This window comes from Mauremys mutica, unplaced genomic scaffold (assembly GCF_020497125.1).
Source record: "Mauremys mutica isolate MM-2020 ecotype Southern unplaced genomic scaffold, ASM2049712v1 Super-Scaffold_100274, whole genome shotgun sequence".
Taxonomy (NCBI): Eukaryota; Metazoa; Chordata; order Testudines; family Geoemydidae; genus Mauremys; species Mauremys mutica.
Window position 1 is genome coordinate 682,820 of NW_025423301.1, and position 22,867 is coordinate 705,686.

General features: G+C 54.3%; 1 protein-coding gene across 1 annotated transcript; it reads right to left on the bottom strand.

The window, feature by feature from the left end:
- Window positions 1-1,733: 1,733 nt before the first annotated feature.
- LOC123360585 (condensin-2 complex subunit H2-like) lies at window positions 1,734-21,144 on the bottom strand. The gene is made up of 18 exons (XM_045001231.1): window positions 21,031-21,144; window positions 20,512-20,613; window positions 19,994-20,049; window positions 16,627-16,708; window positions 14,880-14,951; window positions 14,361-14,440; window positions 12,516-12,670; window positions 12,147-12,242; window positions 11,677-11,807; window positions 11,455-11,526; window positions 11,064-11,130; window positions 10,190-10,297; window positions 9,693-9,880; window positions 5,861-5,975; window positions 5,293-5,358; window positions 4,571-4,626; window positions 3,839-3,940; window positions 1,734-1,889 (listed from the first exon to the last, which is right to left on the bottom strand). The coding sequence occupies exons 1-18, from the start codon at window positions 21,136-21,138 to the stop codon at window positions 1,734-1,736; spliced, it is 1,812 nt and encodes a 603-aa protein (XP_044857166.1). The 5' UTR covers window positions 21,139-21,144.
- Window positions 21,145-22,867: the final 1,723 nt, after the last annotated feature.

A 22,867-nucleotide genomic window follows, 5' to 3' on the forward strand; every position in this document is an offset into this window, starting at 1 on the left:
TGGGGTTTTCTCTGGGTAAGATGCTTCCACCCTTCAGCAGACCCCTCACTGTTAGAAAATGTTCTTGATTATGCAACCTGAAATTTCCCCCCTTTCTGTGTTCCCTCCCTCCACCCGCCAACCTTCATAACATTTGAACATCCTTCAACAGGGGACTCTCTCTCCAACCCTGACCAGGGGCTAGATTTGATCATCTATACTCTTAAAACATCTCCGATTTACTATGATCGTAAATAACTGCAATTCCTTTTTAATTAGAACCTGAATATCTATCAAGCAGTGACAAGAGACAGCCTAATCCTCAGGTGGTGCAAATCAGCATAGCTTCATCAACATCACCATTTGCACCAGCTAAGCATCTGGACCACAACAGGGGTGAATGGAATTCAGATTCTCATTTCAATTCATTGTCTAATTAAGAAAGAGAGAGAAAGAGGAGTAGAGGAAGGAAAAGGGGAGGGATGGAAAGATGGAGAAAGTACAAAGTAAGCAAATGTGGTGGATTAGGTTAATATCTTAATCCAAGAAAATTACCTGTAGTGTTTACAAAGTGGCTAACTTCCTTATGTGTGTCAGTCTGTTTCATTCTAACTGCTCTCCCTCCACATCTCCCCTGCTCTACTCTGCTGGCAGGCTCCCAGCCCTACATAACCCTGGCTATGGCATCGCAAGTCATCAGCGCTGAGAGCAACTGATGTCCTCAGGTATCCATCTGATTCTCTTATAGTAGGAATAATGATAGCTCATGCATCTGTACATGAAGGATCCCATAGCACTTCACAAATTACACACAAACGGCACCCCTGGAATGAGGCCACTCTGGGGGCAGGGGGGGGCAGGGGGGGGCAGCCAGGCAAAAATAGTCTAGTTATTTCAAACCTGATGCTTAGATCACTTAACCTAGAAATTAGAGGTGGTGGATAAGCCCATTAGATCTTATCTATCCCATTCTCCCAGGGCCAGTGCATGATTGCTCCCTACTGTTTCTTCTCCAATTCTAGTTTTAAGTGACTCTGTTAATGGGGCTTCCCTCACTTTCCTTGGGGAGACATTGCCACAGGCTAATTAGATTACTTATCTATTTCTTTGTTTAAAGTGGGACAGTGTCAGCTTCTCCTGGACTCAATGTTTAAGCATGGGAGTTGGGGGGAGTGAGAGGTTGGAATTAAAAAAAACAAACCCCAACTTGATAGAAATACAATTGTTTTCATAAATGTCTTAAATTTCAATAAAAACAGGTTTAAAAAAAATCAATTGTCCCCTGCAGTGCTGTGGAACTTAAGGTCATGCACAACTTGCAGCTTGTAAAACGGACTCAAAAAAGGAAGTGAAACGGACTAGTTCCACTGTCCCAAGCCAAGTGTAAAAAGTAAACGAACAGCATCAATAGTGAAAAATGGATTACATGTTAAAGATTTGTTTAGTTTGATAGCAGGTGGTGTTGGTAGTTGATGTAGTAGTTTTTGTTGTTAATGTATGATTTTTATCTCAATGCTGTCTTAATATCTGCACAAGGACTTTTTCCTACTTACATTTTTAATGCAAAGTAGATAAATGTTTACTATCATGGATTGCTGTGTTTATTATTTTTCCCATTTATGTTTAAAAAAAAGACTTTTTACTTGCAATGAAATTTAACTTGTTTTGTTATACTGTGTCTGTTTTATCACTTTTTTTTGTTTCTATCTAATGTTTTTATAAACTCGCCTTTTACATTTGAATGGAAAAAATATTCAGAGATGTAATAACGTCACTTTCATGGAGCGACACACCTCAAAGGCTGGCTTCCCCGCCACCAGGCTGGCGAAGGAGTGCCACTCGCCCAGCCGCCCACAGCTCGCCACCAGCTGGTCCCCGTAGCTGTGGATGTCGAAGGCGGCTCGCTCCTCCTGCGCGGGGAGAGGGGGAGTTAGCACTGGGCGCAGTGTCTGAGGGGCCAGGCCAAGCCTCACTCACCCATGGCCACTAGCAAACGCTGGCCAACTCCTGGGGGAGCGGGGGAGGACCCAGGCAGCCCCTGCCCTAAGCCTCGTTACAACTGTCACTGTCTGTCCCCGGCTGAGAGGCACCAGCAGAGCTGTGGGGAGAGCCAAAGGCAAGACAGCAGGGGGGCTGCAGGTTGGGTTTGAGGGGCACCGGCAGAGCTGTGGGGGGAGCCCAGGCTGGGGGGCACCGGCAGATGCCAGAGGTGCCCTCAGACTGGCAGAGGGGGCTATGGGCCAGGGTTAGGTGGGCAGCAACAGTGCCGGGAGCCACCCAGCCCTGGGCTCTTTTCTAGGTTATGCCGCTGTTCATTCCCCAGGCAGCGGCCAATCAGACGTGCTCGGCCTGTAGTGCAACGGGGAGGTGGCAGCACCTTTAAGTCAGCAGGGTGAGAGCCATGCTTGCCAGGGAGTGGGACCCAGGCATGGGCTTCCCTGCAGGGAGCAGAGTGCCAGGCTGAGAGCTCTGGCCAAAGCTGCACGGGGACAGGGACGTGCTCTCCAGCCTCCCTTCAGCAACACCCTGCGTGCCCCACTGCCAGGGGCCCAGCCACCCTCGCTCCCAGCCCTCTGCTGCGCACTCCACCCACCCCTGGGGCTCATCAGCCCGGCCTCTGCCCATGTTATACCAATATAATAAAAACCAGCAGATCTTATTAAGAGGGATAAGGCAAAGATGCCACATTTATTGTAAATATCATAATAAAATAGAAGATAACAGCAAACAATGTTGTTTGGCTTACTTATTCTTTGATTACTTATATATGTATATGCATATTCATTCACACAATCATTCATACAAGTTCTGTGTAGATGTTATAGTTACCAGCCTGAAGTTGCTTGTGACAGAATACTGGCCAGGTATCCTGTACACAAGAGTGGAGCCGAGTCCGGGTCAGGTGCACCTGATGCTCCTGGAGGCTGGCAGCAGAACCATTGACTCAAAGTCCTTTTTCTCCAGGGTTCAGTTTTATAGGGATTTTTCCCTATGTTAGTTCTTCATTCTGCTGTTGCCAGATCAATCAGCAGATAGCTGCCTTTGTTTCCTTTGAGGTGCCGGGGTGGATTCCAGTTCGCCCTCCGGGGGTCATCTGGTTGATTCCACTTGACACCTTCTTCGGCCAACACTGACTTTTTCAGGCTTGGTAACTCCCTAACCATTCATTCAACATTTAAACTAGACACTCATTCACATATACTTTTTATCTTAACTACATTTATTTTACAGTTTCTTTATCCTTTTGGGGTGTGAGACTCCTTGTCTTTAAACAATTAAAAACATAAAGTGAGGTAAAAATGACTTTAACAGAGGTGGGGGTCTCTATTTGTATGTTACATAGTTGTGCCTTAGGCACAGGGGTAATTGACAGCTTGCGCGCTGAGTTAAAGTCAATTGGCCAATTAGCAGCGATTGACAGCTCGCGCAATGAGTTAACAAGGTACTGAGTCCATTAAACAATCAGCAGCTTACAGCGGCCATTTACAAAACAAAGTAGCAGTTACAAACTTTCACTTAGAAAACAGGCATTTAGAGTCAATTGACGTCAATTAACTAGTTACAAAGCAAAGTAGCGACTTCAAAGTTTCACTTTAGAACACAGGCGCTTGGAGTTAAAGTTTTGTACAAAGTATCTCCTTGAGCAGGCTTGTACAGACATAGATATTACTGACAATAAATCCTTACAAACTTACTTCTAACATAAACCTTAAGTTATAAAGTATTAGTTAATAATAAAACCATAAATCAATAAATCATTTCTCATATAAACCATGTGTAATGTAATCCTTCTTTAATATCCCTACACCCAGAACAGCTCCCCCACAGCTGGGCACAGGCTCCCATGCTCCAGCCTCACCTGCTCCTGCAGCTTGGGTTCTATCTTGTCCTTCCAGTCACGGATACGCTGGGACAGCACCGTCTCGCGGGCGTACTTCTGGGAGTTGGCAACGAACAGCTCCTGGGGCCGGAGAGATGGGGGCGGAATCAGGGAAAAGGAGGAGGGGGGGCAGATTCCAACCCCGCCCCAGCTCTGCCTCATTCCCACCTCCCCGCCGGGCTCAGGGGAACACTGAAATAGTCATGGGCAGGGGTCACTCATGCCAGCGCTTCCAGACATGGCCGCTCCCCACACCTGGGGCAGCGCTGGCAGGGGCGCAGTCCCCCAGCTGCAATGGGAGTGGTGGTGCTCACCCCTCCAGCGCTGAGGGCCCACCCCACAGAGCAGCGGGGCAGCTCCCTCTCTCCGCTGGAGAGCTCAGGCCTGGCCCTCTAACAGCACAGGCTAGAAATGGAGGGTCAGACAGCTAAAAGGCTGAGAGAATCCAATGCTGTCCCTGGCCCAGCTGGGTGGAGGCTTTCCAACCTGCTAACAAGTCCAGCCTCCCCGCCCCATCCCTCTTGTTCCTGGGCTGGGAGGCAATGAACATTTACAGGCATCTCTGGAAAGCCACGGCCCATAGCTGCAGCATCAGGAAGGGCCGGCTTCCCAGGCAGCAAGAAAGGCCAATGGGCAGGTGGCACTGCAGAGCCAGGCTCAGGCAGAGGGGCCCTGCGCTCTGCGCCAACCCCTCAAGGGATGGGTACGTACCACATTTCTCCTCACCAGCTCCTCATAGCTCAGGGAGTCAGGGATCGTGCAGGGGCCTGAAAGGGAAGGGGAAGCTAGAGCTGAGAGCAGCATGGTGCTGCCACTGCGAGACAGCGCCAGCCATCACAGAAACCCTGCCAACCCACTAACGGGGACCTGACTTCCCCAGCGCCAGGGGGCTCGCTGTCCCCGGGAAGCACATGGGGCTTACTACTTGAGCAGCTGGGTACGTGCACATGTTCAGGGGTGGGGACACACACCACTCTCCTAACATAGGCAGGTTTTGATGAACCCACAGGGCAGATGGGTTTTGCGACACCCCATCCCCCAAGACCCCTTTTTGGATCGGGACCCCCACGGTTACAACACCCTGAAGTTTCAGATGTAAACATCTGAAAACATTTAATTGACCAGTTTTAAAACCCTCTGACCATGAAACTGATTAAAATGGACTGTGGATTGTGGTAGGGCTCTACTCATCTCTAACATAGCTGCAACCCATGGAGACTACAGGTCCCAGCATGCAGTGCTCCATGGTAAGTTGGAGCACTGCATGCTGGGACACAGTCCACAGGTGCCCAGCTATGGTAACGCCCACTCTACGTTGTTGCGTAGCCTTGCTGAGCTCCCAGGCTCAGGCACATTGCCAGCACAGGCCCCTCAGGGTAAATGAGGCTCCACCAGTCTGTGACAAGAAAGGGGATCTGCTGGGACTACATTACCCAGGTCGCCCTCGGCCAGCTGCTCCAGGGCTGCCGGGTGGACGTCCTCCTGCTCCAGGAAGTCATCTGCAGAAGGAGAAAGGACTTTGGTCAAAGGTTCGTGGGAAAGTTCCTGCCCGGATGTGGAGCCCTGCTTAGCTCCCATGTGCTGAGCATGGAGCCGCCGAGCCATGGGGAGCAGGGATTGTGGGGAGTCCCTGCAACCTGCTCGGTCCTTGACCCACCCAAGAGAGCACAAAACCGTCACAGAGCAGCTGCCCTGGGCCAGGAAATCCTGCGCTGGCTTCCAAGGAGCAGAGAGGGGCACAGAGCCTGCCTGTCTAGCTCAGGTACAGCCCAGCTCAGCAACTCAGAGCAGACACTGTCCGGCAACTGCAACAGCCCCAGCCCCAATTCTCACTCCAGTTTCTAGCAGGGTTGGCCCAACGTAGCCAATGCCACCCCTCTGATGGGCACGAACTGGCCCAGATCTCCTGGGGCAGGAGTGAGGCACAGTGGCCAGGATCCCGTGCCCAGGGCGGCAGTGATGGTACACAGACTGCCCCAGCTCCGAGGCTTTTGGGAGTACCTGCCCCCCCGTCGTGGTGCAGGTAATCGTCCATTCGCTCCTCCACAGCATTCAGCTCCTCCTCGGCCTCCTCCAGCTGCTCCTCCTCCTGCAGATGCTTCCCCAGCAGCAGCCCCTGGGAGAGGGAGCGAGAGGACCTGATAGAGGGATGCAAACCAGTGGGTTAGGGACAGTCACATCAGATACAGCTCTCTGCTCTCTCATGATACCCGAGCAAAGGGCAGCCACTGATGAGAGGAAACGCCACGTGCCGCGCTCAGTCCTCTCGTAGCAGTGACCTTACTGAGCTCAGAAAGGACCAGACAAGTATCTGTAGATGAGAACACCCACAATTCTATTAGGCAGGGAACAACGTATAAGGAATAGAAACCAGAGTAACAGAGAGATGTTGGGAAGAACTGTCCCCTACAGGCAGGGCCCATGAGCTCTGCATCCCTGGCAGCGGAACAGGGCTCCAGAGAATGAGCAGGGCCGTCCTTAGGATTTATGGTGCCCTAGGCGAGATTATTAAACTGGTGCCCCTGTGCCTGATCTGCTCTTAGCAACACAAATATAAGCATACAGTATTGGAAAACTTGCCACATTCACGTTATTAAAACCAGTTTAACTTAATTAAGCACACTGTAATGCTGATGCACTAGCACTAAAGAAGTAGCCCGATAGAAAAAATTCTGATTTGACAGAATGATACAAATAATATAATTTTTTTAATTTGTCAAAATTTTATTGGAAATTTATATGAAGAGGTATTGAAACAAAGATTTATTTTTAATTAAAAGCAATCTTTCTGGCTTTTTTGGCTGCAAAATCAGTTTAATAAGCTGGGTTTCCAAACAGTGGGAAAATATAACCCTAGTTTTACTGCTAGGTAAAGCACAAAGTGACCAAAATGAAGTCAGCACAGAATCCTCTCATCTAGATTAAGGTAGCACAGAAATGTTACAGAAGTCCTATTGTGCCTTATTTTTGTTTGGAAAGACATTGGCAATAGCAGCACATTCACATGATAAAATACATGATAAATCACTGTCTCTAAAGTTCCATCAAAAACTGACATTTTCACAGCTCTAGCATGATCTGCTGTACAGATTCTTCACAAGGAAGTGTCCCTGGCCTTTTTAACTCATATTAACTATGTATTTACTTTATGAAAGTTGGAGAAAACACTGAGAAAATGTAAAACATTGGCTGCCCAACTTCTGGGCTGGCAAAAGCTATACTGACTCACAGGAAAAAAAAAAAGCAGGAGAATCTTAGTACAACATATGGTCAGTCTATACCAGGGGTCGGCAACCTTTCAGAAGTGGTGTGCCAAGTTCACTGTAATTTAAGGTTTCTTGTGCCAGTAATACATTTTAATGTTTGTAGAAGGTCTCTCTCTATGTCTATATTATATAAATAAACTATTGTTATTATCTGAGGTCCTGCTCAGGCCACTGCCAACTGAATAAATGAAACCCCAGACTGGCAGTGGGCTGAGCGGGACTGGTGACTGGAACCCTAGACAAGGATCCCAGGCCTTGCTCAGCCCGCTGCTGGTCTGGGGTTCTGACCACCAACTCCTGCCACCCAGGATCCCGGCTGCCAACCCCCCTCAACCTGCTACCAGCCTGGGATTCTGCTCACCCAGGCTGGCAGGAGGCAGAGTGGGGCCAGCGTCTGGGCTCCTGACTGGCAAGGGGCCGGTAGCCAGAACCCCGGAGTAGCAGTAGGCTGAGTGCTGCCGGCACCCCAGACTGGCAGCAGACTGAGCCACTCAACCCCCCAGCCCGCTGCCGGCTGAGTGAATGGAACCCCAGGCTGACAGCAGGTTGAGTGGTTCAGCCGGCCTGCTCAGCCCGCTGCCAGTCTGGGGTTCCTTGGGGGTCCCCAGGCCAGCAGCAGGTGCTGAGTGGGGCTGGCGGCTGGTATCCCAGCTGGCAATAGGGCAGCAGCTGGAACCCCAGAGCAGTGATGGGCTGAGCCGTTCAGCCTGCCGCTGCGTACCATCAAAAATCAGCTCACCTGCCACCTTTGGCATGTGTGCTGTAGGTTGCCGACCCCTGCTTTATACACTAGTAAGGAGATGAGCATATTACAGTTGTTGGAGGGCTCTTATCAGGAGTAACAGGCTGTAGGAAAGTCAGTCAACATTTGTTGTTTCTATGATGAAAACTGGCCCACCCCCTGCCTCAAACCAAACCTGTCACTAATAATTGTCAACAACTTAATTTTCTGTTTTTGGCTAAGATATTAATTTAAAAAAAAATATTGAAATTGGATTCAAGATTGTTAGCAAGAATTTTTGGCAAACAAAGTTGTTAAATGACAATCTAAATGGCAACACAGTACTGCTTTCATGCTTGGCTCACCCCCCAGCCTGCTGGTCCAACAGCTGCAGTAGACCCCAAAATCCACCTCTTGGGGTGCAGAGTGGCAACAGCAGCAGCAAACCCTCAGGTCCAATCACACGCCAATGGGCACCACCACCAGCCTTACGGACCATGGTGAAGTTAGCACAGCATCTGATCTCAGGGACAGGTCACCCATGGAGCCACAGCAGCTCATCCTGCCCTGTGCAGCTCCCCCGGGATGAGATGGATCACTGGCAGCTGCCAGCCCGGGGGAGAGGCGCTCCCCAGCTAGGGTGACCAGATCCAGATGTCCTGATTTTATAGGGCCAGTCCCGATATTTGGGGCTTTGTCTTATATAGGCACCAATTACCCCCACCTAGAGTGACCAGACAGCAAGTGTGAAAAATCAGGACGGGGTGGGGGGTAAAAGGAGCCTATATAAGAAAAAGACCCCAAAATTGGGACTGGCCCTATAAAATAGGGATATCTGCTCACCCTACCCCAACCCCCGTCCTGATTTTTCACACATCTGGCTAACCTCAGCCCAGCCCTGTGTGACATTCCAATGCTGGCAGAGGAAGTGAGTTACTTTCACTTTCATTCCTCAGCAGGCAGGCAGCCTCCCCCCCCACCTACCCCCCAGCACCTCACCCAACCCAGCCCTGACGGAGGGGAGGGAGGAGAGAGAGAGGGATGCTCCTGGGGAGGAGGGAGAAAGGAGGGGGTAGGGGGGGAGAAGAATGGATGTTATGGGGGACAAGGATACTGGTTCCAGAGCCGCAGAGCCTGCCTCACCTCACCTCAGCCAGGGAGAAAGAGTCACACTCACAGGTGAGCTCCTTCCCCAACCCCTACCCCCTCCCCTTCCCAGAGACCCCAGCAGCCAATCCCCTCCCTCAGACTTTGCTGCATTCGGCTCTCTCTAGGACCCAGCAGCCTGCTCTTACATGCTCCACTGCTTCCCGTCTGTCTCGGCTCGGGGCAGAGTGGTGCCCCCAGACCTAGTGGTGCCCTAGGCGGCTGCCTATTCTGCCTATGCCTAAGGACGGCCCTGAGAATGAGTTTTCATTTTTAGGACACTTCTGGGGCCCTTAGCTTTAGAGAAAACCTGGACAATGTGAACCATGCCTAACTGATGCAGCTGTATCTGCCTGAGTCTGCAGACAGTCTGAACCAATAGCTCTGTACCATTCTCCTATTAGACCGACTCTGAATCACGATGACACCGCTTTAAATGTCAGCACCATTAAGTGTTTCACTGCCGATCATTTTGGCGAGAACGCCCAACTAGAATGACCTGTCCCATGATTTCAAACCCCCTCCCCAGGCTTGCAAGCCCCCACCTTTTCCCCTGACAGTCTCCACAGTGCAGTTCTACGACAGGCAATGCAAGAGTCTCTGGTGTGTGTGGACCTGAGGAGGGGGGACGGCCTGAACTAAATGGAATTTGTTATCACAATAGGCTGACGGGGTCACTCTGCCTTTCAACATCCATTACCCAGCTGGGGAATTCCCAGGCAGCATATTCTGTTCTGGGGTTTCCTGTCCCTTCCTGATGCAGCTGGTGCGGGTTACTGGGCTGGATGGGAGTCCCTGTGATCCACACCAAATGGCAGGCAGGAGACAGGCTGAGTACAAGGGCCACCGAACCTGGGGGGTGCGGGCGGGCGCTGTGGTCCCATGTGGCTAGAACAAGGGGAGTCCCCAGGACAGAGTCCAGACACCAGCCGCCATGAGCACTGGCCTGCTAAACCCACGGTTGTGAGTTCAATCCTTGAGGGGGCCATTTAGAGAACTGCGGTAAAAATCTGTCTGGGGACTGGTCCTGCATTGAGCAGGGGGTGGGACTAGATACCTCCTGAGGTCCCTTCCAAGCCTGAGATTCTATGATGCTGAGGCTGTGGGCGTCGAGAGGCCATGCCTCTCGGCAGAGAAGGGCCCTGCCAGGGAGCAGGCTGCAGGGTAGGGGAGCAGAGCTGGAGCGAAGATACTCACGGCTTGCAGAGAACCACTTCATGAAGTCCTGCAGCTTCCTGGGTGTCTGCCTCTTCCGCTTGCTGCCGGGCACATTGTCCAGGTCATGCGGCACCGTGAAGGGTCTGCCTGGAGCCGGGTGCAGAGAAGGGAGTAAGCTGCAGTCACAGTGGGTGGGAAAAGGAAGGAAGCAGGAGGGGGGCTCTGCCAGTCTCTGCAGCCACCAGCATCAGGCGCAGACTCTAGGGAGACCCCTGGGCGGCTGGGTGTGCGTTAGCAGCCACTGACACCCAGCCATACAGTCACATGCCGCAGGACTCAGGACAAGGTCTGTAAGCGTAGTCCCCGCTGGATCTGTCTTCCACTTCAGAGGCAGCTCCGCACGCTCTGTGGCTCTGTTGCACTGGAAGACGTGCTGCTGGGGCCTGACACCACCCCTCTTCCCAGCACAGAGCAATCCTGCAAGTGCCTGGGGAGACGGGTTTGGGGCTGGCCAGGAAGGAGGAAGGCCCCTTTGCTTTACAGCATCAGGGTGTCAAAGTGCAGCCCAGGATATCTGACAGCCTGGGCTGCAGCCGCTCTCTGGCTGGGTGCTCCGGTCCAGGCAGCCAGGGACACTCTCTCCGGGTCGCACGGCTCAGCTCAGGATGGGGCAGCCACGTTCACTCCACTAGCCACCCCCATCTAGGGGGAACGGTAGTTTGCTCCATGGACAGCAGGAGGAGCTAAGATGGGGGATTCCCTGCTCACAGCACAGGCGCCCTTCCAGTGGTTCCTGCTTCCTGGGGCTAAACACCCAGGCTAGGATATCATCCCAGGCCCTGCTATGGTCAAGCAGCTGCTAAATCCCGGAGAGCAGCCAGGCCAAGCCACCCATCAGCTGGCCCCCCGTTACCTTTCTTAAAGGGCTTATCCTCAGAGTCGTCAAAGGGGTCAAGGCTTCGCCACGGATCCAGCATCTCCTGGCACAGAACGTGAGTGAACGGTGAATGGGACAGCTCGGTGGCCAGGCTGCCAGTTCCCACTCGATTCCCCACGGCAGTCCCCCTCCCTGAGCAGGCAGGGAGCACCCTGTCTCACCAAAGCATGGCTTAGGCAGCCAGTTCAGGACCCACAGTGATGAGCTCTAGGGCCTGTGCCCATAGGGAGCGGCTCCCTGGCATACACAGTGCCGTGGGGAAGCTCCCAGATCACCAGCCTCCACCTGAGTTACTATCTGGGAACTGCTCATATTCCCAAAGGGACTCTGCTGCCCCTCTGGATGTGTCCCTACAGACCTCTCTCACCTTGATGTGAACACTGGGCTCCATGGCCGGGGCCCGTTCCCGCAGCATGTACCCCTTGCCCTCGGGCGCACTCTAGCAGACAGAGAACAAGGCAGTTAGTTTCCTGAAGCATCGTACAGAGGCAATCAGCTGGGCCTGTGGGGACCCCAGGCTGCTGGACAGGGGTGAGTGCGGCAGCCCCATCTCCCCATGCCGCCCCCACGACGACGGCCCTTCTCCTACCTTCTGCTGATGAATGTGCTCGACAGCAGCAGGACTGGTCTCCACGCCCCCTTCTGGGGCATCAGGCAAGAAATCACCTCCTCCTCCTGCATCATCATCACCACCACCACCCCCGTCTGGTGCCACAGCGCCTACCAGAGAGGGGCACAGTCACTCCTGGTTCCCTTTCCATCCATGGGGCCACAACCAGCGTAGGAACAGCCCCTGGAAAGCCACCCATCTTCCACCCTCTCTGCTCCCGAGAGGGAACCTCTCCTTCCATTCTGAAAACCAACCCCCTTTGAAGGCTGCAACTCTTGAGAGAACAAGACTTGGTTTCGTTCATAACATAGGCCAGGCAGAAATCGAGCATCCCCAGTGACCCCTGTGGTTAGGAACCAGCCTGCTGGGCTTATGCTATGGGGGTGCCACCCCACCCAAAGCCCGCCAGCACCCTGGATCTCACACAGCAAACTGGCCACATCTCTCACCTTCATTTTCAGAGAAGTTCAAGACTGGGACAGGAGTCTCACAGGCACTGACCTCCATGGGTGCGTTTCCAGATCCCGGGGCGGCAGTCTGCCCTCCTGGCAGGGATGAGGCAGAATCGGGGGAGAGAGAGAGACTTGTTAATGATGTCCCCCAAGCATCACCCCACTGGGGTCTCAGCCCTTGGCTCCCTGAGGACCCCCCTTGAATAGCTGCTGGGTTGGTGACCAAGGCTGGCTTGTATAGCCAGCTTCCCCCATACCCCTCAGGTCGGCCTCTCCCATGGACTCTGCACCTCCCACATCCCCTCCCAGGAGGTCTTTGGAGTGGCTATGGGAGGGTAAGGGGAGATCCCCAGCCCAATCCTGCACCTGTAGCACTGCCAAGGTCCCCAGCCTGGCGTCTTGCTTGGAAGCACTGCGTGGGTGAGAGGCCCGCCAGCTCCAGCATGAAGGCTCCGCTGGCGTGAGGGGTGCACGTGTTCATGTGGAAATCCTTCCGGCTGGCCAGGATCTCCCCCTTCCGGCTGAGAGGAGAAAGAGGGCGTTAGAACGGCTCTGACCCAGCACCATCGCTGGTTTCCAGGGTGCAGCCAGAGCATGGGTTCGTAAAAGGTCGCATGGGGTGCCGGGAAGAAGGGAAAGAGACCGAGACCTGGGAGAGACCCGCTGGGTCCCATTGAGCCCAGTCACATCCCCAAGCCAGCACAGAATGGGATTTCTTGTTGGCTCAGATCCTAGCGGGGGGGGGGGGGGCTACATAAGGGAGACCAAGATCTCCTTGTCTCCAGGCTGCCCACGCTCTTCTAAGCAGCACAGGCTGGTGTCACATCCCCCTGTTGCTTAGCGAGACAGGACAGGTTTAGCTCCGCTCATCTCTCCCTCTGCACCCCAAAACGCTTTGTTACTCTCTGAACTGCACCCACCCCTGCATAGACCCCCTGTCATAGGTTTATTCCCCACTTTGAACTTTAGCGTCCACAAGATGGGGACCTGCATGGACTCCTCTAAACTTAAATCCTAGTTTAGATCTGGTTATGCTGCCACCAGCTAGAAATTCCAGTGTCTAGCACACTCCCTGTTCCCCCAAAACTTTCCCTGGGGAACACCGATCCAAACTCCTTGGATCTTAACACAAAGGGAAATAGCCCATTCCCCCCCTCCCCCTCCCTTAGCTGTCGGGAGAGATCACCTTGATTCAAACTCCTTGAATCAAACAAAGAGGGATTCCCTTCCCCCCCCCCCGCCCCTCTTCCCCAGAAATTCAAAACAAGCGAAGAAATCACTCAGCTTCTAAAAAAAACATATTTTATTAAAACTAAGAACATGTAAACTATCTCTTTAACACCAGTATGAAAATATTACAGGGTCTAGCTTATAAACCTAGAGGGACTCCCCCCCCCCCTTTCTCAGAATAATCAAAAGTAACAGAAATAAAGAGATTTCTCCAGCAAACACACATTTGCAAATACAGAAATTAATTATAAGACTAATCCGCCTTTCTAATACTCACTATACTGAATAGAAGAGAATACTTCAGGAAGCTTGGAGAGCCTGGATATACGTCTGGCCCCTCTTTGGGGGTTGTTCTCTGTTTGGATCTAACAAAGAACACAAACAAAGCCTTCCCTCCACAGAGATTTGAAATTATCTTGTCCCTTGATTGGTCCTCTGGTCAGGTGTCCGTCAGGTTACTGAGCTTGTTAACCCTTTACAGGTAAAAGAGACCTTAACCCTTAACTATCTGTTAATGACACCCCCCCTTTCCAATACAATGGGGCCAGAATCCCAGCTAGGATCTCCCCGGAGCCAGGCAGAAGGGAGCTATCCCCTCCCTGCTCCAGGACGCAAGGCCTCTATCAGCCCAGGCTCATGGTGGCCCATCTCACATGGCAATCTCACGTCGGATTGGCTTCGCACTCTCCCGCCTCCATTCCTGACGGTCCCTGGCTGATCCCCAGGCTTGTCCTTGCATGATTGTTCTTCCCCCAGTTGCGTTTCCCATGAGGAATCTCATGCGATGTCCTGCCCACATCTCTGAACTCGCTGGAGCCCTCTGGATTATTTCCCTCCCCCGCTGTTCTCCCTCCTCTAGCTCGTTAATGAAGATGTTGAGCAGGGCCAGACCCTAACACCAGTGGTGAGAAAATCCAAGCGAGACAGAAAGCAGATGGCAGGAGAGGAGTGACTGAAAGGCGTTACGAGGGAAGCCATTACCTGAACAGGGGGTTGTCCTTCTTTTCTGTCTCCTCTGGGGGTACCAGGGCCATCGGCGTCAAGGGGACAATGTTCACAGTCTGCAGAGATAGGACAGCATGATCCCAGCTGCCCATCGCGGGAAGAGAGGGGCCCGGCTGCACTCCACGGACAGAGCCCTTGCAGCCAAGAAGAAGCGTTCACACATACAGAGAGTGTTTTCATCTGCTTCTCAGGACTATCAAGGCAGGCTGGGTGCTGGGCAGCACCATCCTGCCAGGGTACAAACAGCCAGATGGCAGCCATTGGTACCCACCATGTGTCACCACTTGCTGCTGAGGAGGGTTCTGGCTGCAGGAATGCCTGGAACTACTCCCTCGCTGGCAGAGGTCTCCCCTAGCAGCACTGCTCAGTTAGAGGGGGTGCTGGGGTGCGCAAGCTGGCACACTGGACACGGCAGACTCTAGTCTCGGAAACCCCCAGATCAGGAGGCAGGAGGGACATGAGAGGGGCATGAAGGACGGGGACCACGTCACTTACATTAGGCTGGTGATCTTTCTTCATGTCCAAGCTCACCACGTTGGTGTCCTTGATGTCATCCAACGAAAGGAACTGCAGAGCGAGAGCAGTAAGATGGAGCACTTCGCACAGAGAGCTGTCTCTCTCTGACATGCTGTACAGACACTCTGCTGATCCCCACAGCGCCCCTGAAGGCAGGTCGGGATCTCTGGGCCACGGGGGAGGGAAGTGACACGTCCAAGGTCATGGAGTGACTCCTGACTCCTTGTCCCAGGCCCAGTCTACCCTGATCCAAACGAGAACAGTTCTGCAGATCTGCACCTGAACCTGGGACCGAGAGGAGGCAGAGAGCCAGTAGGAGCTCTCCAAGCGGTGCACAGGGACTGTGGGCTCCCAGATACTTGGTGGCAAACTCCTTCCAATTCAAGCTAGCCTCTTAGCAAAAATGCCTTAGAACATGGTGGCCAGTGAGTTTGGGGATAGCCGCAGAATTCACTGATACACTGGTATCTGTATAGAGGCAGTGTGACACACACACCCACACATCCCCGAGCCTGCGAGCCTCAACAGGCCCTGAGAAATGTCCCTCGCTCCCAGGGGCCTTGGAGCTGGGAACCTTTCATCTCCACAGGGCAGCCACTGCTCCGCCGAGGGCGGCACGCCAGGCTCCACCAAGCAGCGCTGCTGGTTAGCCATTACAGCTGTATGGGGCACCTGCAAAAGGCTCTCCCAGCCAGGCAAGCATTCACACCCCCTTCAGCGGGCAGCCCTCCACCTCCTGGGAGGGAGAGAGCTATGGCGGTCAAGCGTTCAGTCTCTGGGGTGGAGCTGGAGGACTGCAGAGGCCAAGGGCTCTGTCCCACGAGGTGAAGGGGGGAATGCTATAAGGCTACACTTACGGTGGCGTGTAGAGTACAGATACTGCACGCCCAGCTAGCAGCGTAGACACGACTTAGGCAAGTAGAATACAGTTCCCCACAGGCCTGAGCCCTGGGTATAAACATGCCCAAGCAGGGCCTCCCACGTCCACACTGCTACTTTTAGCAGTGCAGTGTCCTGCTGCCTCCCCACTGCAGGAGCCTTTCCCTGCTGCGGTGAACGGTTCTGCCAGTGGGGAAAAGCCCCGGCAGGTCCCCGCTGCCTCCCCACTGCAGGAGCCTTTCCCCGCCGCGGTGAACGGTTCTGCCAGCGGGGAAAAGCCCCGGCAGGTCCCCGCTGCCTCCCCACTGCAGGAGCCTTTCCCCGCCGCGGTGAACGGTTCTGCCAGCGGGGAAAAGCCCCGGCAGGTCCCCGCTGCCTCCCCACTGCAGGAGCCTTCCCCCGCGGTGAACGGTTCTGCCAGCGGGGAAAAGTCCCGGCAGGTCCCTGCTGCCTCCCCACTGCAGGAGCCTTTCCCGCTGGTGTGTAGCTACAGGTGTGTCTGTGCTCGACTCACCACCATAAGTGCAGACAAAGCTGTAGAGACCAAACCCTCAGGCCCAGGGTGTTTGGGGCAGGGGCAAGTGCTGTGGAAGCTAAATACCCCGTAGCCAGAGAAGAGCAGTTTGGGACTGGCCTGCTGGCAAGTGATCATAGCAGCTAATCAGGCAGGGCACAATTAGACTTGGTGCCTGAGTCTGCAGCCTCAGGTCACCCACCACCATTTAACCTACCAGCCCGGTGCCTAGCACACGCCAGGCAGAGGCTGCTGGGATACTGCCCGCACTCCTCCTGCTGGCACACAGAGGGACTGCACACAGGAGGACGCACACCACACCTGCTGTCTTACCTCTTCCTCCTCCGTCCTGGGCCCAGCGCTCACGTCAGTGTCGGTGCCGTCCTCCCCCATGGACGTAGGCTGTTTGTCCCGCCTGGGTCAGGGAGGGAAAAAACACAAGAGGGCACTGGAGTTTTCTAAAACCATTATTGTCAGCTGGGCAGTTTCCTGGGGCAGAGCCGGGGATGTCTGAGTCACTGGTGGGTGTGCTGGGGGTTGCCCAGCTACTCTGACAACAGACACAGGGATGTAACAGGTCCCCTCCAGCCCAGGAGTGGGCAGCAGATAAAGCTACCGGGGCCTCTTTGGTCCTTGTGAAGTGCTATAGACGGACCCAGCGTTGAATAGCCCGGGGGGGGGGGGGGGGGAGACAGCCACGTCAGTATGTTATTCTTCTGAGGGGAGCCAGCTAACGTGCACTTGGTTCCTATATGCAGGCCTGGCTCAGAGCTGGAGCCCACCACTCCCGTGCAGGGGCGCAAGTGGCTCAGAGGAAATGGGATCTGGCTGCAGTGGGGAGGGGGGCTTAGGCCTGGCCAGCAAATCCCCTGCTCGTTGAGTCGATTCCGTTTCCATCAGGGAACGGGGAAGGGGAAGCGGAGGGCACGTTTCACTTCGAGGCAGCCAGCCCGCAGCTTGGAGAGAACCTTTAACAGCCTCCATTTCTAGCAGTTCCAGCTCCCTGCAACACCAGCAGCACCCTGCCCTGTTGGCTCTGGCCCATCCCGCATCAGCAAGGCCCTAGCACAGGGGTGGGCAAACGTTTTGGCCCGAGGGCCACATCGGGGTTGCGCAAGGCTCTGCCCCCCCAAACAGCCTGGCCCCCGCCCCCCTATCTGCCCCCTCCCACTTCCCACCCCCGACTGCCCCCCTCAGAACCTCCAACCCATCCAAATACCCCCTGCTCCCTGACTGCCCTCCCGACCCCTATCCACATCCCCGCCCCGACAGCCTCCCCGGGACTCCCACCACCATCCAACCCCCCTCTGCTCCTCATCCCCTGACCACCACCACCCGGGACTCCCCAACCCCTGATTTCCCCCCAGGATCCCACCCCCTTATCCAACCCCCCCTGCTCCCTGACTGCCCTCCCGACCCCTATCCACATCCCCGCCCCGACAGCCTCCCCGGGACTCCCACCACCATCCAACCCCCCTCTGCTCCTCATCCCCTGACCACCACCACCCGGGACTCCCCCACCCCGGAGTTTCCCCCAGGATCCCACCCCCTTATCCAACCCCCCCTGCTCCCTGACTGCCCTCCCGACCCCTATCCACATCCCCGCCCCGACAGCCTCCCCGGGACTCCCACCACCATCCCACCCCGCTCTGCTCCTCATCCCTGACCACCACCCCCCAGGACTCCCCAACCCCTGATTTCCCCCCAGGATCCCACCCCCTTATCCAACCCCCCCTGCTCCCTGACTGCCCTCCCGACCCCTATCCACATCCCCGCCCCGACAGCCTCCCCGGGACTCCCACCACCATCCAACCCCGCTCTGCTCCTCATCCCCTGACCACCACCCCCCAGGACTCCCCAACCCCTGATTTCCCCGCAGGATCCCACCCCCTTATCCAACCCCCCCTGCTCCCTGACTGCCCTCCCGACCCCTAGCCACATCCCCACCCCCTGACAGGCCCCTCGGAACTCCCACTCCCAACCCTCCCTGTTCCCCATCCCCTGACCACGCCCCCAGAACCTCCGCCCCATCCAACCACCCCCTCCTCCCCCACAAGACCTCCCACTCTTACCCAACCCCCCCACTCCCCGCCCCCTTACCAGCGGCAGGAGCTCGCAGCCATGACACCAGGCCAGAGCCGGCTGCGCGCCTCACGCTGCCCAGTGGGAGAGGCGGGCCAGAGCACAGTCAGCATGGTGGTGTGGCTGTGGGGGAGGGGAGGGGCCGGGGACTAGGCTCCCCTGCCAGGATCTCAGGGGCCGGGCACGATGGTCCCACAGGCAGGGCCGGCTCTAACATTTTTGCCGCCCCAAGCGAAAAGAAAGAGCGCCCCCCCCCCGAGCGCCGCACCGCCCAAGTCCCCGCTCCCTCGGAGCGCCGCGCCACCGAAGTCCCCGCCCCTCCAGCATGGCGCCCCGCCTCCCACGCCCTGCCACCCCCCAGCGCTGCCCGGCCGAACCAAAAAAAACCAGATCGCCGCCTCGTCCCAAGGTGCCGCCCCAAGCACGTGCTTGGTAGGCTGGTGTCTGGAGCCGGCCCTGCCCTCAGACTGGATGTGGCCCGCAGCCTGCCCACGTCTGCCCTAGCAAGTGCCCCTGCTGAGCCAGGCCTCTGGCTGAGAGGAGCAGAGGAGCCCAAAGGGAATTCCATTTCAGAGGTCAGTTTGTGTGGCTGGAGCCAAATGCCTGTTCAAAGTCAGAGCCATTGGCAGAGCTTCACCCGTCTGGGGGGATTTCTCTTTCAGAACAGCCACTGCTGTCCACCCTAAACAGATCTCTCCTTGCTTAACCGAAGACCTGGACTGAGCATGGGCCAGTCAGAATGGGGATATACGGGGATGGAAAAATTACTAAAGAGGCGACATGCTACATTTGAAAACTGCTACTAAACCCCCCCCCCCCCCCCCCCCGCGGCCTATTCAGCCACACTGCCTAGATCCTCCTATTTAATACCTCCACTCACCGGCCTGCATTGTGATCACACCAGCTCAGGCCCCAGTCCTACAGCTGGATCCCCACCTCGTGCCTGCACAGAGACCCACTGACTTCAACATTATCCCGGGAGGATCCTTTTGCAGGACTGGAGCCTAGCGTTAAAACCAGCAAAAAATAACCACCGAGATTGTCGAGCCTTATGATCTTTGCTCCTTATGATCTGAGCAGGGAGTCAGGACGCTGGGGCTATTCCCCGCTCTGCAGGGGACTTCCTCTGTAGACTTGGGTAAGTCACCTCGCTTCCCACCTGCAAAAGGGGGCTATACCGATCTCATAGAACTGGAAGGGACCCTGAAAGGTCCCTGAGTCCAGCCCTATGCCTTCACTAGCAGCACCAAGTACTGATTTTTCCCCTAAGTGGCCCCCTCAAGGATTGAACTCACAAACCTGGGCTTAGCAGGCCAATGCTCAAGCCACTGAGCTATCCCTGCCCCCCACATATGTAGGATAATTTACCTATATCTAAGGAAAGGGTGTTGGAAGGATTAGTTAGTGTTTCCAAAGTGCTACAAGACCCTTGCTTGGAAGAGACTAGGGAGGGGCAAAGAAGCGTGACAGTGATAAAAAGGACAGGAGCTGCCAGTCAGAACGAGATGCATGAGCCTGCTGAGCTGGGCTGGGGAAGTCATGGTGGGAGCCCCCCCGTACTAAGCCCAGACAGACTTTGCAAGAGGCAACCTCACGGAGAAGGAAAATCTTGACTTACTTTTTGTTGGAGATGAAGTCGAGGGCCTGGTAAACAAGAGAGTAGAGATATTCCACCTGCCAAAACAAGGCCAGAAGGTTAGAGGCTGGGATGCAAGGATCTCAGGGAGGCTGCCTCAGTTTGGGTCTAGGGTAAACGGGGGTTCCTGAAGAGGCCCCTTGATCACTTCAGTGTTCTCACCAGGTCTTGGCACTTTCAGCCTGAACTCCAGCATTGGGGAGCATTTTGCCTGAGGAACAAAGTACTATGTGGCGAGACTTGTAGCTTCTGCAGGCTGCATGTCCATATACAGACAGAGACGGGAGCAGCCACAGTGGGGGCTGGGTGATGTCTACCGTTTCAGGGCTACATTTAATACATCAGCACCTGTGCAGCTGGCTTAACCCTTTCAGAGTCAAGCAAAACTCCCCAAAGCACCCACTGCCCAAGCCCGCAGCTGGCAAACCCCACAGAAGCTCTCCTCCCGGCCTTGCAGGGACAGCAGGAGTGAGCACAGCAGTTCCCCTCGGCTTCCCCACCTTCTTGCTGTAGATGCAGGCAGAACCCTGGATCAGCAGAGCCGCCTCTATGAAGTTCATGGTGGTTTTGCCGCCGTCGAAGGAAATGCAGATCTGGTCCAGCTGCAGAACACGCACACGGGAAGACACAAGCTGATTTTACAGACTGGGTTGGATGCAAGACTTTTCCCACCGCATTCTCTTGTAATCTTTGGGGCTGCAGCTCTTCCACAGGTGGCAATGGTTCTCCAAGGAACAGGTCTGTGCTGTGCAGAGCATCTTTTCTAAAGCTCCTGTGGATCCAGGAGCACTTCACAGGGAGGGCAGGGAGCAAAAGGAAAAGGTCTGAGGTCCAGAACTTGATATTTAGAGTTTAAAGCCAGTGACAACGTGGCAGGGCTGGCCTAAGGGACAGGAACATTAGGGATCGAAACGAGCGCCACATGCTAGGAATTCCAGCTGCATGGACACACTGTGGCACTTGGATACCGACACTCCTCCCCGCTACCCTGGTCTTCGTGGATGGAAAGATTACCTTACCTCCTCCAGATACTCCCCCAGCTGGGCTGCCACATCCACCTCCCAGTTCTTTGTGAGATCTCGGATGGGCTGCAGAAGGTGCAGGAAGCATGACTCCACATCCTCCATTGTAACAGACCCCTAGAAGTGCAAGAAGTTACATTTCATCCAGGAGCCAGGCAGACAAGCCTACAGTCAGTAGGGGACAGGAGGAGGACACAGGTCCATCTGTTTTCTGACAACGCTGTCATTTGTGGCCTGTAGTCATTTAATGGGATGCAGTCAGCTCAAAGCTGGCTCCAATTTTGTTTTTATAAAATGTCAGCTTTTGTAAAACCTGAGGCCAATCAAAATGTTGTAATTCAAACAAAAAATGGCTTTGCTTTGACATAAACATTCCCCTGTGTTGTCACAACACAGGGTAAGAGTAAGCTAGTGTCTGAGAACCTACAAATAAAAATATTTATATTTTAGACCTACACAAATGTCTGTAAACAAACAAACCCGACCATGAAACTGACTAGAAATCCCAGTGAAAAAAAGTGAAGCATGTAGCATAAATTACTGATTTTATTATTTATACATTAGCAGCACCTAGTCGGAATTATGGCCTTGTTGGGCTGGTTAATCTGCAAACCTGAGCTCCAATTCTGCAAACAGTTAAGCACACATGTGACCCGACTCCTGGGTCTAAGGACCCAGTCTGGTACAAAACGTAATTTTCCCTCTGTTGATACTCACACCTTCTTGTCAACTGTAGGGAATGGGCCACATCCACCCTGATTGAACTGGCCTCGTTAGCACTGACCCCCTCACTTGGTAAGGCAACTCCCATCTTTTCATGTGCTGTGTATGTACACCTGCCTACTGTATTTTTCACTCCATGCATCTGATGAAGTGGGTTATAGCCCACAAAAGCTTATGCTCAAATAAATGTGTTAGTCTCTAGGTGCCATGACTCCTCGTTGTTTTTACACAGGTGCAGGCTCACTCATGGCCCGACTACTCTGAATTTGGGCATCACACAGGAACTTCTTACATTACAGGAAGAAAAAGCTGACATTCACTGCACACCTGAATGTTCTCCTCAAAGCCATCCCATCCCATGTGCCTCTCCTATCCTGCCCAGGCCATGGATAGTGCCTCGCCTCCCCGTTTTTTAGCCGGTGTCATACAGGACTGCAGTATCCATCTAGCTGTCAGAGAGGGATTGAGGGGTGTCACGGAGTGTGGGGGAGTCCGACTCTGCACCCCTCTTCCTGGGACTCTCAGTGACTCTCAGCCAGCCACTAAAACAGGTTTATTGGACAACAGGAACACAGGCTACAGCAGACCTTGTGGGCAGAGCCAGGACCTCTCAATCTGGTCCTTCTGGGGGTGCAGGGAGCTTAGTTCCCAGCTTGGGATTCCCTGCACTGCACCCCCCAAGCCCCCAACCGAAAACTGACCCACCCCTCTCCACTCGGCTCTCTGCCTTTGTCTAGCTTCCCGGGCAAAGGTGTTGACCTCTCCTCCCCCCTGCCTAGCTCAGGTTACAGGCTCAGGTCCTGTCCCTCACCTAAAGTCCTCCCCGGCTCTCCCATCCCCCACACAGACAGTCTCTACTCCATCAGAAGGGGTCAGACCCAGGAGCAAAGATGGAAGGGGGGGGGGGGCAAGGAATATGACAAGGTGGAGTGATAAGGGCTCAGGGAGGGGTCAGACCCTAGATCAGTGGTTCTCAACCAGGGGTACATGTACCTCTGGGGGTACACAGAGGTCTTCCAGGGAGTACATCAACTCATCTAGAGATTTGCCTAGTTTTACAACAGGCTACATAAAAAGCACTAGCGAAGTCAGTACCAACAAAAATTTCACA

Bases quoted from the DNA above. Each gene is read 5' to 3' on its own strand.
- LOC123360585 (XM_045001231.1), bottom strand. From the start codon at position 21,138: ATGGAGGATGTGGAGTCATGCTTCCTGCACCTTCTGCAGCCCATCCGA. The intron at 14,952-16,626 runs GTAAGACAGCAG...CTCGCTCTGCAG, and splicing joins CCAGGACGGAGGAGGAAGAG to TTCCTTTCGTTGGATGACAT. The intron at 5,976-9,692 runs GTAATGGATGTT...TCCCTCTCCCAG, and splicing joins CCTGGGAATTCCCCAGCTGG to GGGCTGCTGCTGGGGAAGCA.